Genomic DNA, 14,439 nt, shown 5'->3' on the forward strand with positions numbered 1-14,439 from the left:
TTATTACCCAGTGCTCCCTGGCACAGGCAGCCTTAGCCGTAGGGTATTTAAATGACATTTGTACTGGTCTGCCATTTCTGAGCACAGTTGCGTGCACTGGCCTACCTGTAACAGTAGCAGTTATGAGAGTATTAGCCCTGAGCTCTCCCCTCAGGAACCCTGCACAAAGAAAGGCAAGTAGGCCTGCACAGCCAGATCAATAGAAGCATCCATCACAGAATCATTCACTTACACACGCGGCACGAGCCATGCCCCTCACACACGGCCCACCACTCCACCACTAATTAAATCTCTTTTGCAAGGGTGTGTGCTCGCGTGTGCCCACATGCCCAGGAATTTATGTGTGTGTGTGTGTGTGTGTGTGAGAGAGAGTGTGTGTGAGAGTGTGTGTGAGAGTGTGTGTGTTTTTGTACATGTGCACCACAGCACAGCGTCTCAGAAGGAGGAGCTGGTCGACTTACTTTACCCAATATGAACGGTAATGGAAGCTGGGTGTTTAACTCAAGGTCACAGGCGGTTTGAATGACAAACCTGTGTGTGAGAGACACTGTTTTCATCAGGCTAGCCTGTGACCACTATTTGGCAAGGTGCTGCTCCTGAGCAGACCCCAGGCAGCAGGGGGGGAAGCCGTATTTGGCGGGCCTCTGTCCTTGGTGATGGAAGGGGAAGCTAGCGCAGTGGTCGTCATGGAGACGGTGATGAGGCAGTGCCGCAGTAAACACACTTGCACACACACGGATACACGCACACACACGCAAATACACCAGTCGCCAGAGTCCTGTTAAAGAGCGCCGCACATTCTGCATGCAAAACACACCTCTGCTAATATCCATCCATCACTATCTCTCCGTCCCTGTTGCACTCGCTCGCTTGCTTTCATCCTCTCTGCATCACTCTGCTCTCCCCATCTCTCACGCATTCAATCTCACATGCTCTGTCTGTCGCTCCCTTCTCTCCTCTCCTCTCCTCTCCTCTCCCATCCCATCCTGCCCTCTCCCTATCTCCATCAGTCTCTCCTCTCCTCCCCTCCCTTCTACTCTCCTCTCCTCTCCTACCCTTCTTCTCTCCTCTTTATCTCCCTCTCTCCATCAGTCTCTCACACTTACTGGTGGACCATTCCACCAGCTCAAGTGTTGATGTGGCATCACATAAACACTACCACTAAGGGTGATCTATCTCTCCTCCCGCGTCCCTTTCTCTTGTTCCTGTGGGTCGCCTCTGTCCGTCCCAGCCCCCTAGCCGGCTCCTCAATCATCCCCTGACATTATGATGCGGAGTAGAGACGGATGAAGAGGAGAGGGAGCAAGAAAAAACTCCTGCGGATAAATTAGCGCAACATGACAGGGAGTTACACCCCCTTAAGCGGCCCTCCCACCTCTGCTTGTCCTCTGCATCGCCATCATGTCAGAAACTTCACCAGCGCTGGCCAGGCAACCCTGGATGTTATTTCATTACCACAGGCAACACTCTAATTTCATTACGATGGCCACCGGCAGCCATACTAACCAAATCATGACCAAAGGCATTTGAGGAAATATCTTACTTTTGAATGTTGACTGTGGTGAAAGGCATCTTTTTTGAAAAATATATTTGAATGCTGAACTGCTGTACTGAGGTAACGCGTGGAAAAACCAGTAAGACCCAGGCCATTCAGAAAAAGAGAGAAAAATAGAAGAAATACAGAGAGGGGGGGAGAGACACAAACAGAGAGATGAGAAAAAAGAGGGGGGGAAGAAAATATGGGGCAGAAAGGAAAAGATGAAAAGAGTGAGGGGTGCAAATGGGAAAATAGAACTGTTAACCAGAGTGAAAACAGTGACTGGCAGTGCACCAAGTCCAGAGGAAGACAGGGGGATCTGGTAAGAACCAATCAGCACTAAGGAAAGCGGGGCATCATCTTACTTTGGTGGGGGTGGGGTGTATGGGTATGGGCAGTTACACCTGAAGAGACATAAAAACGTCAGCACCCCAGAGGGAAGGAGATGGGTGGAGAAAGAAAGATGGTGTCAGAGAGAGAGAGAGAGAGAAAGAGAAAGAGAGAGAGAGAGAGAGAGAGAGAGAGAGAGAGAGAGACCACCTGCAGAGTTACCTGATGCAGCACAGGACACTGCGGGAGCCTGAAGGTCAGTGGGGGAATGGTCAGGTGTGTGCACATGTGTGTGTGTGTATGTGTGTGTGTGTGTGTGTGTGTGTGCACATGTGCGTGTGTTTGTGTGTCTGTGTGTGTGTGTGTGTATAGAAGAATGAAGCCCAGTGGGATGGGGGGGAGAGAGGAAACTAAAGAAGAGATGGTCCGATGCCAAGACTTGAGGGTATCTATTAGTGTGTGTGTAGACAATGAAAAGGGTGTGTGTGTGTGTGTGTGTGTGTGTGTGTGTGTGTGTGGGTGGGTGGGTGTGGGTGTAGGTCTGGGTGTGTGTGTGTACATGCATTGGAAGTGTCCACGTGCCTAGTTTCCCAAGCTCTTATAAAATATCTATAAAATGTGGTTCTGTTTCGTGTTTAAGGTTTTGTCGGGAGATATTTCAGTTAGAGGCCAGTATGTTTTCCTTCAGTTTCCTTCAGTGGATGTTTGAGGTAAAAGTCCAGTTGTCTTTACAACTGTCATGGGCAGCGATGCAAATTAAATCTGTGGAATACCTGGCACTTTGACAGTAAATGCACTCTTATTTACGAACACACCCACACACCATACGCACACAGCAAGACACTACAGAGGGGATTATTTTGCAGTAAGGACCAGGATCCTAGGACACAAGCAACAGGAACAGTAGGCAGAATACGAGGAAGAGAACATGCATGTGCTTGAAAGACAGCATCTGAGAGAAAAAGGACACAAACAATGCATGAGAGTGCAGAAGAAGAGGGATGAGGGGGGGAGTGTGGCTCATATAGAGATAGATTGAGTGTGTATGTGTGTGTGTCTGTGTGTGTGTGTGTCTGTGTGTGTCTGTGTGTGTGTGTGTCTGAAAGAGAGAGAGGGAGGTACATCTACCTCTCCATCCTGTCTGTTTTGTATGCGCTCCAGACCACTGCAGCGTTACCATGTGCGTTTGTCCTTGCGACACAACCCCCTACCAGACACACACACTATTCCTGTCTTTCTCCCTGTCGCTTCCAAACAAACACACACATTCGCACGCACGCGCACACACACACACACACACACACACACACACACACACAAACACACACACACACCCACACACACACACAGACAGAGCCCCCAAGCCATCTTCCTGCCTCCACTGTCTCAAAGGGTGACAGGCTGTTTAGGAGAGTGGCTCTCCTATTCTATTAGTTCTGTTGACCATGTGCCTCTCTCTTTCTCTCTCTCGTTCTCATTCTCTGATTCCCTTACCTCAGTTTATGTCCTTTCATTTTGTCTCTCCAGTCTTTCATGTCCCTCCCACCCTGTCTCTCTCTCCCTCTCTGGCTTTATATCCCTCTCTCTTATGCCTCTCTCTTCCTCCCTCTTTCTTCCTCCCTCGCTTAATCCATCCAGACCTCTCTGTCCGTCTATCTTTCTGTCCTTAATCTAACTGAGAGCTTCGTGACAAAAAATGCTTTTGTAAGAGGAAAAGGAAAAGTCATGGGGCTCAGAAGAGCACCCACACACGCTCCCTCTAGCTCTTTCTCTCTCTCCCTCTCTAGCTCTTTCTCTCTCTCTCTGTTTCTGGCTCTCACTGTGTATGCATATGTCTTTACACTCACTCAAATTCACAAAACAAACACAACCTGCGGGTGGAGGTCCCAAACCAATGACCAATGGCTAAAAAATGCTTAATAGAGAATTTTGTGCTATGGTGGCTATAGATGGGGGGCATCCTGACTGACCAGATGGTGAGACACACAGACACACACACACACACACAGACAGACACACACACACACAACATGTTTTGTGCCTTCCAGCTCAGCACACTCAATAATATTTTCGATGCCTTATCAGGCTAGCCCAACAGGTTACCAAGAAGCCACCTGATGACCCCTTGTGGATGAGGTGTGTTTGTGAAAGTAGAGTCTAACTGTCTCAGTTCATGAGATGTCTGAGTAGTAGAGCACCAAGGTGTGTGTGTGTTTCTATGTGTGTGTATGTGTGTGTGTGTGTGTGTGTGTGTGTGTGTGTGTGTGTGTGTGTGTGTGTGTGTGTGTGTGTGTGTGTGTGTGTGTGTGTGTGTGTGTGTGTGGGAGTGAGTGACTGAGAGAAAAGGAGACAGAAAGTGAGTAAGAGAGTAAGTAAGAGAGAGAGAGAGGGAGAGAAAGAAAGAACAAGGGCGCCTACTTGCTCCACATAGTGATGTAGCAGAGTCTGGTATTGGAAGTCCTGACTCAGCATTCAGAGAGAGAAACAGGAGGAGAGGAGAGGAGAGGAGAGGAGAGGAGAGGAGAGGAGAGGAGAGGAGAGAAAGAAATGGGAGGGAAGGCTGATAAAGGAAAAGAACAGAGGAGTAGTGGGGAACAGAATAGGAGACATCCAGCATATGTGAAAAGGAGACGAGCATTGGAAAGAAGAGAGAACAGAGAGCAGATGGAAAAAAGGAGAATAACCTTAAAAAGAGAAGAGAAAAGGAAAAGAGAATGAAAGAGAAGAAATGGAGAGCAGAATAAGAACATAGGAAGCTAATTATTTAAAACAATAAGCCTAATAAAGAGGAAGGCTGAAGAGGACGGGACACAAGAGGAGAAAAGTGAAAGATGGAAGAAGAAACGGATGAATGGCAAAAGACAACGGAAAAGTACCCTTCTCTTCACTTCTTTCACATTTTGTTATGTTGCAGCCTTATGCTAAAATTGTTTAAATTCGTCCCCCCCCCCCCCCCCCCCCCATCAACAAGTGAATACATGATTCAAGTCTTTTCAGAAATTTGGCAAATCTGGATTTGGGGATTCTCTGAAGATCTGCTAAAACTCTTTTAAGTTGGAAGGGGACTGTCTGGGCACAGCTATTTCCAGGTCTCTCCAGAGATGTTCGATATGGTTCAACCTTCAAACCTTTGGTTTCTTGGTCACCTTTCTTACCAAGGCCCTTCTCCCCCGATTGCTCAGTTTTGACTCAGTTCAGCTCTAGGAAGAGGCCTGGTTGACACAATCCTATCGCTGAGACATTTTCCCCTCGACCTCATGGTTTTGTTTTTGCTCTGTTATGTATTGTCAGCTGTGAGACCTTGAAGACGGTGTGTGTCTTTCCAAACCATGTCCAATCAATTGAATTTACCACAGGTGGACTCCAATCAAAGTGTAGGAATATATCAAAGATGATCAAGATGAAAGGCACCTGAGCTCAATTTTAAGTGTCATAGCAAAGGGTCTGAATCCATATGTCAATGTGATATTTCAGTTTTTCTTTTAAAGAATATTTCTAAAATCTTGTTTTTTGCTAGGATATTGAGTGTAGATTGATGAGGGAAAGAATGAATTTACATGATTTTAGCATTAGCCTACTACATAACAAAATGTGAATTAAAGTGAAGGGGTCTGGATACTTTATATGTATAAAGTATGTTCTTGAGAAAGATCTACATGACGTGAGGCACTCAGGAACTTGGCCACAGTCCTGTGGATGATGTTACCCATCAGGACAAGGAGCACAGTGCAGCTTCGGTTTCCAGAGCAACCAACCCCACATCCTGGCATGCCGACACTGTGCCTGGGTACAAAACCTTGTCAGGGAAAAATGAAACACAAGACGGTGTGTTTCCCAAGGCCAGGCGCCAACCTCACACACACACACAGAGACACACACACACACACACACACACACAGACACACACACAGAGACACACACAGAGACACACACACAGAGACACACACACACACACACAAACACAGAGACACACACAGAGACACACACACTGTCATTAATTTCCATACCCTCCCATGTTGAAATGCATTACTTTTCCTCCATACATCTGTATACAATGTGTGTGTATGTACACATGTGTGTGTCTGTGGGTGTGGGTGTTTATGTGTGTTTTTACATGGCATTTAAGTCAGACACATGAATTAAAGCCACTTGGCAATCTACTGTGATGAGGGTCTGGAGGAGGGTGGAGTAGAGGTCGTTTAGTATTGTGAAGTCTCTGACCTTTCAAACTAATTTCACTGACACTGCTATTTCTTGGCGCCTGAAAGGCAGTATATAGTGAAAGAGTGCCAGGAGGGAGAGATAGAGATGGATAAGAACTAGCAGTAAAGAAAGAGGCTGAGAGTGAGAGTGAGAGCGAGAGCTTAAGTGTTTGGACTGTTTAGCGTGAGTCACAACAAAGAGCACTGATCCGCGATGACTAAGCCTTGGCACTTTAAACGTGCGAGCGGTGGATAGGATCCATGTGTTTGTCTGTCTGCATGTGTCCCCCATCGGTACACGTGATTTGATGCGTGACCACCTTCTCTAAGAGGAGCCCACAAATGCCTTCTGAAATGTTCAGTTCGAACCACACAAAAAAAAAACGCACAGCACCACGCAAGCCGAGAAAAAGCTGCTCATGACATTCATGGCATTATTTCTTGGTCTCTGATGGGCAGAATGGGTGAAGGAAGCGGGCATCTTCCTTGGCGATAAGATGAGAGCGTGACCAGAGGGCATCACAACCCCCCACCCACCCCCAACCCCACCCCCCACAGACTCTCTGAGGCTTCACTGCTGGGAATGCTCACTAAACGAAACGCCCGAGATGATGTCACAAAGGCCAGAGCTTTTTTTCTGAGGGACGGCCAAGTCAATCGGCAAAGGCAGGGATGTGGAACCAAACCCCCGCTTGCGTGACGGCATCCGGCGCAGTCACCTTCAAACATATTTCCCCTCACCGACTGACAAGAAATGAAGCTGGACCCTCCATGCTTTCCTCAGGGCACAAAACTAGTGCACAAATAATCTCACAAGACTATGCAAAATTAGAGATGACCCAGTAATGAAAGGGGAACAGCGTATCAGTAACAGATTTGGTGGGGGTTGGAGGAGCTCCTATCTCCACACAGCACACACTAGTTCCTGCAGCAACAGCAGGGACTTGTTCAGAAGGGTTTTATTTATTTTCCTTCTAAGACATTTCCAAAATGTTGCAGAAACCAAGGTGACTCACAAAAGATGTGACCGTTTATAATGATGCGATTTTTGCAACTGAGGAGTGCTTCATTTCTTTAAACAGTTGCCGTGTGCTGAATTGTCCATAATGGAGTGAAGGAATTGGTTCCAGTCCTAGAAAATGTCTGTCTTTTAAATCACTTGGTTTTGAGCAGTAATGCTCCTTTAACCATTAAGAACTGCTAAACAAACAGCTTCTCCTTACCTTTTTGTCACGCCAGAGAAGTGACTAAGATAAAGAGGTTTCTGTGGTTTAAAATGACCTCTTACTACAGCTATTTAAATACATTTTAAGTGTTTACTAACATGTGAAGCATTTGTGGGATTTAGATTTTGGTTTTATCTCATGACGCTCAAGGAGTTTCACTTACAAATAAGGTTTAGGAATGTCTTTGTTTGTTTGCTTTGCCAAGTAGAGAATTGGGGACTCATTCATTTGACCATGTAGGACAGTACAAACAGGACTGGAATGGTGCGTTCACAGCTCAGCATTACTAAAATGCAGTGGCATGCATCACCCCTCAACCTGATGGACCCGGTGTGTGTATGTGCCTGTGTCTCTCTCTCTCTGTGTGTGTGTGTGGGTGTGTGTGTGTGTGTGTGTGCGCGTGCATGCTCCCAATGACCGCCTGTCAATTTCCACCGGGTGAGCGGAGCGGAACCTGTATCCAGCATCAGCGGCTTGTGAAGGCGAGGCGAGGCGAGCAGTAGAGTTGCATTGTCCCCACCGTAAACACCAAATGTCACCCAAAACCTGTCCCCCTGCCCTCGCCTTCGAACACCGACTGCTATATATAGGCCCCCCGCCCCCTCCGTCCACAGTGCTGCTGCTGCTTCAGGGGCCCATGGGTGCCCGTCCCGTCCCAACCGTGCCGGGTCAGGTTAGTGTCGAGCGCAGCAGACAGGAGCCTTGAACTCAGTGGAAAAGCATCTCTTCTGACAAAGGTGCGCGACTCCAGAGGAGTCCGGAGAAATCCCTGACGGCAAACTGAGGGCCGTGCGAAGTGACCTTCACAGACACACACACACACACACACACACACACACACACACACACACACACACAAACACACAGACGTTTACATGTGGAAAGGCTCATGTGGAGGCATGCCCTGTATGATCTATTAAGATTTATATGCACACTCATGAAGATTGAGCACTGACAAGTATACAGACAACCTTCCTGAAGTCAATGAAATATTCCAATCATGACCTGGAATTTTCAGGGATGGAGACGACATTCCGATGCAGAGTGACATGAGAGTCTTCTTTTTACATGACAGCCGACTAAGGGTCATATAGCCTTTAACTCCATCAATAGTTATTAGTTCTAAGAGACCCTTCCAGAACCTAATGATATTACCGACACACACGTAGCTCTTCTCCTTCACACACCATCAGTCATCATGACCATTACATTACACTATGGCTCATGACATGTCCTTCATCACCAGCAGAGAACATAAAACATGCCCTAGCCCCTACACTTACGGTATCTAACCATCTAATACACACACACACACACACACACACACACACACACACACACACACACACACACACACACACACACACACACACACATACACACACACATGCACATAGACACATGCACACACACATTCATACAACATATTCCTACACACGTGCATGTCCACTTGCATCCACACATGTCTTCACATGCACTCAAGCATGTCCGCTTGATTACTCCACACACACGCACACACTCACACACACACACAAACACATACATACACACACGCAGATGACACCAATGAGGCAAGACATCTCAGGCAACCCGCTTATCTCATGATCACGACCATGAACTAAAATAGGAAATGCAGTTGCTAGGACAGCTTTAGTGCACCAACTGCCACATGGAAAAAAAAACCTGAATTTTGACCATACGCACAGAGTACATGCGCCGAGGTCCATATTTATGGATATATTTTTAGATTGGCTCTCTTATCTCTGAATTAAACATTAATCTTTCTGGTGCAGGCCACACAAAGTGTGACTTTTTGGATATGAGCACATCAGGTCGGCAAATCCAGGTCGGCCATGCTGGATGACCAAATACAACAGAAGTGGGGAGGATCAGTGATTCTAGAGCAGTAAATGGTTTTGAAACTCAATAGCCCAACAAACACACCACTCCCCCTTCAGTCCACGGCACTTATTTGCTCGGATGGATGACGGACAGGCGGATCAATGTCCTTATTGGCTGCTTCACTCACTGTGTTTGTTGTTGATTTCCCCCTCTATTATTCCCTATTATAGACCATAGGGGTGCTCACAGAAATCACAGATTTGTCTTACAGATTTGTATATACAATTGAGTTTTAGGGTATATATTATAGTATTGGGGCATATACAATAGAGTCTTAGGGTATATTATAGAGTTCTTTATTGCCCCCCAAAAAATTAAACCAACTGTGACTAATGTCAGTTCATGAGACTGATGTGTTGGTAATCTGCATATTTAAACAGTGATTCATTGGCTCTAAATAGGCATGCAAATAAGGTAATGGGCATAGGCCTGTAACAGATTATTGTAGCGGTTCTGCTTTAAATATATTAGGAGCAAAGACTTTAGGTGTACATTATGATGAGTCAAGAACAGAAGAGCAGTAGTTGTGGTTGTTTCCCTATCTGGGCATATTTTCTTACATCTGGAGAGCCAAAGCTGAGCTCATTTATTGGGAAAAAATGTGGGGAGGGGGTTAATTAGCGGGGGGAGATTAACAGAGGGCCTGTATTCTGAGTAATTATCCGTCGGTCAAGACGCTATCTAAACAACCTAAAGAGGCAGCTTCATTTATTCCATCCAATTCAATCCCAAAATTGCCAGTTTGATCTGAAATACAATTAAGTGCTGTCCCTGCCAAAGTATATATATATATTTTTAAATAAGATTTTTTCAAAGACAACAAACAAATACATTTTGTTTGCACACCCTCTGAGTGTCAATACATCTTACAGAACCACCATGCTGAAGTTACATGTTATTAACGTCATCACATCATTCTTAGACTACCATTCATATGACGACATGCTGTGGCAATGAAGAGGACTATAGGCTCTGGAAAAGTGAAGTGAGATTTTGGTGTTTGATAAAAAACATTGTATTAAATATGTTCTCTTGTGCTTGATTCTCATTTACTCTGAGTCAATGGCAGCACTCTGAGTTGTACATACATTTGCATGCTTGCATGCTTGTGTGTCCGTGAGTATCTGTGTGTGTGTGGGTGTGTGTTTGTGTGTGTCTGTGTGTTGGCATGAAAGGAAGCTGGAAAAATGACAAGGCAGTGTGACCCCAAAGTAAGCTGAAAGACAAACACTGCGCAGATAATCGATAAATGATCAATCAATATCCAGCAGACATGGAGGCAAGCAGATTGGATTTCTGGTGCCTTTAGTCATGATCGAAGACGTAACGGCAAGACCCCTGCCCCCACCTCTCCTCTCCTCTCCTCTCCTCTCCTCTCCTCTCCTCTCCTCTCCTCTCCTCTCCTCTCCTCTCCTCTCCTCTCCTCCCCTCTCATCTTCTCTCTCCTCTCCATATGTCTGTCTATAAACCCTCTGTCTGCAGCTCTCTCTCTCTCCCTCTATCTATTCTCACTCTTTTTCACCTTTGTCTTTTTATGTTTGCTCATTCATGCTTTGTCCTTCGTTCTCTATATCTCATTCTCACACACGTTTCATCTTCCCCTTCTCCCTCTATCTCAGTCTCACTCTGTGGTGATACGCTCTCTCTCTCTCTCTCTCTTTTCTCTCTCTCTCCATCTCTCTGTCTCTCCATCTCTCCGCCTCGCTTTCTCTCTCTCTTCACTGCAGCAGAACGGCAACCGATACTCTCCTGTGTTGCGTGGTGGTGTGAGCGCACATCTCGTGGGAGCGTGTGACGGCGCGTGTGTGAGAATTTGCTTATTTGTTGTGTTTGAGTGTTGTGTGTGTACACGGGCGCATGTTTTTTGTGGGAGAGTGTGTGTGTGTGTGTGTGTGTGTGTGTGTGTGTGTGTGTGACGATCTGCGGTCAGATCGGAGCATGAGAAATGGTCTTTGATTAAAACACACATCATAAATGCTTTACAGTCCAGACCGTGTGCTAAATCATAACCGTGTTCCTTTAAATCGAGGCAATAATCTCCTCCCTCCCCTCCACTGCTCTCTCTCTCTTTTTCTCCCCCTCTCTCTCTCTCTTTCCTCCCCTCCCCCTGGTCCCCCTCTTCCACCCCCACAGCAATCTGAGTTGTGCCGTTTCTCCTGCTCTCAGATCCTTGACTCCGGGTTTCAGGGGAAAACAGGGAAAAGCAGCCCCTGCATGGAGCAAGTACAGTACATGGCAACCTGTACATGTATAGACACACATGCTCCCCCCCCACACACACACACACATACACTTCACTGTCACACACACACACACACACACGTTCATTAAGGACAACACACAAGGAATAGTAAGCAGGTCTCAATGACAAAGAAAGTACACACACACACACACAAACACTGCTATCCAGACTTCGAAAACCACAAACCGATTGCCAGTATATCAATCCATCATCCCTCAGTTGAGACACATGTCGCCCCAGTCCCGGACAGGTTATTGACCTGTTATTGACATGTTATTGCCACAAACAACGATAAAAGCACTGGCAAGGACTGAGTGGTGCTCAATAACGATCCTTCACACTCCTTATAAGCCTTGCATTATCTAAGGACGTATGGGCGCACCTCTCCTCCTACAAGTGTTTACTGGCACACATACACACATTCACACACAAACACACACACAAACACACGGCTAGAGCCCTGAGCTGTCTTGTTAACTGAAGAACAGCTGTTGTATGATGCATTGGAGTGACAGGTCATCCAGGCATCCGCACTGCCAACCACTGCGCTGCTTGGGCATGGGACCATGGTCCTCTCATACGTCTGGACAGCAGTGTGGAGGTACGCTCCACAGAGTAACGGAAGGGGGAAAGCATTGGACCTTTCTTATTCCAATGTGTCAGGATCAAGTCAGATTGGTGCCTCCCCCCCATTTATGGAGCCGGCTCAGGGCTGTATTGATCGCCTATTGAGCTTACTGGCCTAGGGTTCACATTCTGAACACCAGCACCATAAAAACAAATTAAGGAACCAATTGACAGCATGCAGAAATCATCTATTGTTTGAGTCAGTGCGTGGATGGTTCTGAGACAGTCAATATAGTTGTGGTAAACTGTGGTAGTAATTTCTTAGATAGACAATTCCACATACAAATGCAGTCACCTGACTTACAATATATATGTGTGTGTGTGTATTTATGTATCTGTGACTTGATGTTTACCTGTGGAGATAGCCCTCATGTGCAAGGTGAAAACTGGTTTACACACACACACACACACACAAAACCATTAGCATCCACGAAACACATTCTCTCTCATCAATGGTAGGCATAACGACGCTTTTTTCAAAGGTCTCATTATATAACCTCTATATGGGAATATGACACCTCCTTCTATTGCTCTTTGCGTTTTAAAAAGCGTCAACACTCATCGGATCAGATTGCATCAACCGATAATATTCTGCAAACTAAGTAGACAGCAAGCAAACAAACGAAAACGCGAAGGATGGAGCCAAAGGACATCATGGAGATGCACAGACCCAGCTGGGTATGAGGGCGCACGCACCGAAGCATTACAGGAATGTGCTTGTGTAGTAAAGAGGGTTGTAGTGCATCATATCTAAGCAGACACCAGACGAAGACTTTATAGACGGAGAAGACTGAATAACTATCACTGTTTGGTGTCATGGACCAAACTGAATCTATCCGAATAATGAACCACATATAGAGCAATAACACAGACATTCATAAGAGAAAGAGCTTTTTTATTTATAATGCGCATTATCTGATCTTAATTGTAAACAAAAGCGCTTGTTTTTGTTAGTTTAAGAATTACCTGCGTGGTTCTTACATAAAGTTGCTTAAATTTTCATTAGACCACTTCGGCTAATTGAGAAATTACAGTCCCCTCTTCATATTTAAACAATTACGCATGGATCATCAATCAACTTCATGATCATGTCGATAAACTTTACAAAACTTTGAGAGGTGTCTGGTCATAAATAACTTTCGGGGATTTAGGTACAGACTAAAGAGGTATAAACGTCTCTCGAATTGAGGGGTACTCACCCGGGCATATTTGGACGAGTAGGGGTCCTCAAACAGGTTCCAGAATCTGGGCCGCCACACGTGCCACCAGCTCCGCTTCACCCCGTCCTCTTGGAGGCAAAGTCTCTTCAGATCCCCGTCCGCGCCTCCCAGGAGCGCTGGGTCATCCTCCTCCTCTGGCTCGGGGTTCTCGAAGCTGTCCAACGCCTCCTCTGCATCCCGATGTTGTCGGTAGTTCATCCAGCAACAAGCCTCCACGTCCGTCTCATCAATGCCCCAGAAAGCGAGCTCCTCCTCGAACAGCGGACCGCAAACATCGTTGGGACAGTGCAACTTTCCCGTCCGGTAATAGTTAAGGATGAAGGAGAAGACGGAAGGGTGGCGATCGAAAAAGAACTCGTCTATTTTGGGGTCGTAATCGAAGTTGTTAAATGCGTCCGGTTCCGTCAACCACGACAGGCGGGTGCCGGGCAGCGTCTTCAGGGTACTGCGGTAAGTCTCGTGTCGAACCCCCCCGCAGTTTATCACAATTTTCTCGCTTTCCGACGGACAAGGCATGTCTGCGCTGTAACATGCTTTGCTGGCCGACTTGTTCCCACCCTTGCGCCCTTTGAAAGAGGAGACACACACCGAACTGAGCATAGAGGAACGGGGGAGGGAGAGGAGGGGAAAAACGGAGGGGGGAGGAGGGAGGAGGAGTCTGCGGAGAGAAAGAGAGAAGAGGTAGATAGTTATAAAGAGGGGAAAGACAGATGTTTTACTCATAGGTTTATAATTAAAGAGTTGTGAGATAATATTCTATTGCATAGCACTACTTCAATAACGTTGACAATTCAGTCACGAAATCTCTAGTGCACATTGATCACATTTGAGGATATACACTGCAGGTATATGTGTCTGTGTGTGTAAGAATGACAGAAATACATGTGTGTAATCACACGTGGGAATGTAATCATATCAATGACAACACAGTCTCATTCCGAATAATATCACTAAAGAACACATTAAGATACCAGTGCTTATAACAAGAAGAGTCTGTAATGCTATGTTCAACAAATACTGGTGACAGGATGTATAGCCAATGGATCAATATGAGAAAAATCTATGGAATCTAAAGGGCTGCTAATGATCAAATGAGACCTGAAAGAGTATAGCTTGGCAGTGGACTGTACTAGGCACTGGGACGTCTACTGAA

At 46.1% G+C, this 14,439-nt stretch overlaps 1 protein-coding gene across 5 annotated transcripts in view; it reads right to left on the reverse strand.

The window, feature by feature from the left end:
* Window positions 1-13,944, reverse strand: part of kcnc3b (potassium voltage-gated channel, Shaw-related subfamily, member 3b) — a gene marked incomplete at both ends in the record, with an annotated part of 34,139 nt that extends 20,195 nt beyond the window's left edge. For 3 of the 5 annotated variants that reach the window (XM_080834854.1, XM_080834853.1, XM_080834857.1), the window contains one exon: window positions 13,266-13,886. In XM_080834854.1, the coding sequence (XP_080690980.1) occupies window positions 13,266-13,886 (621 nt within the window). Of the gene's footprint in view, window positions 1-13,265 lie in introns of all 5 variants that reach the window. The other 2 variants (XM_080834856.1, XM_080834855.1) reach the window with 1 other exon arrangement.
* Window positions 13,945-14,439: the final 495 nt, after the last annotated feature.

This window comes from Sprattus sprattus, assembly GCF_963457725.1.
Source record: "Sprattus sprattus genome assembly, chromosome: 3".
Lineage (NCBI taxonomy): Eukaryota > Metazoa > Chordata > Actinopteri > Clupeiformes > Clupeidae > Sprattus > Sprattus sprattus.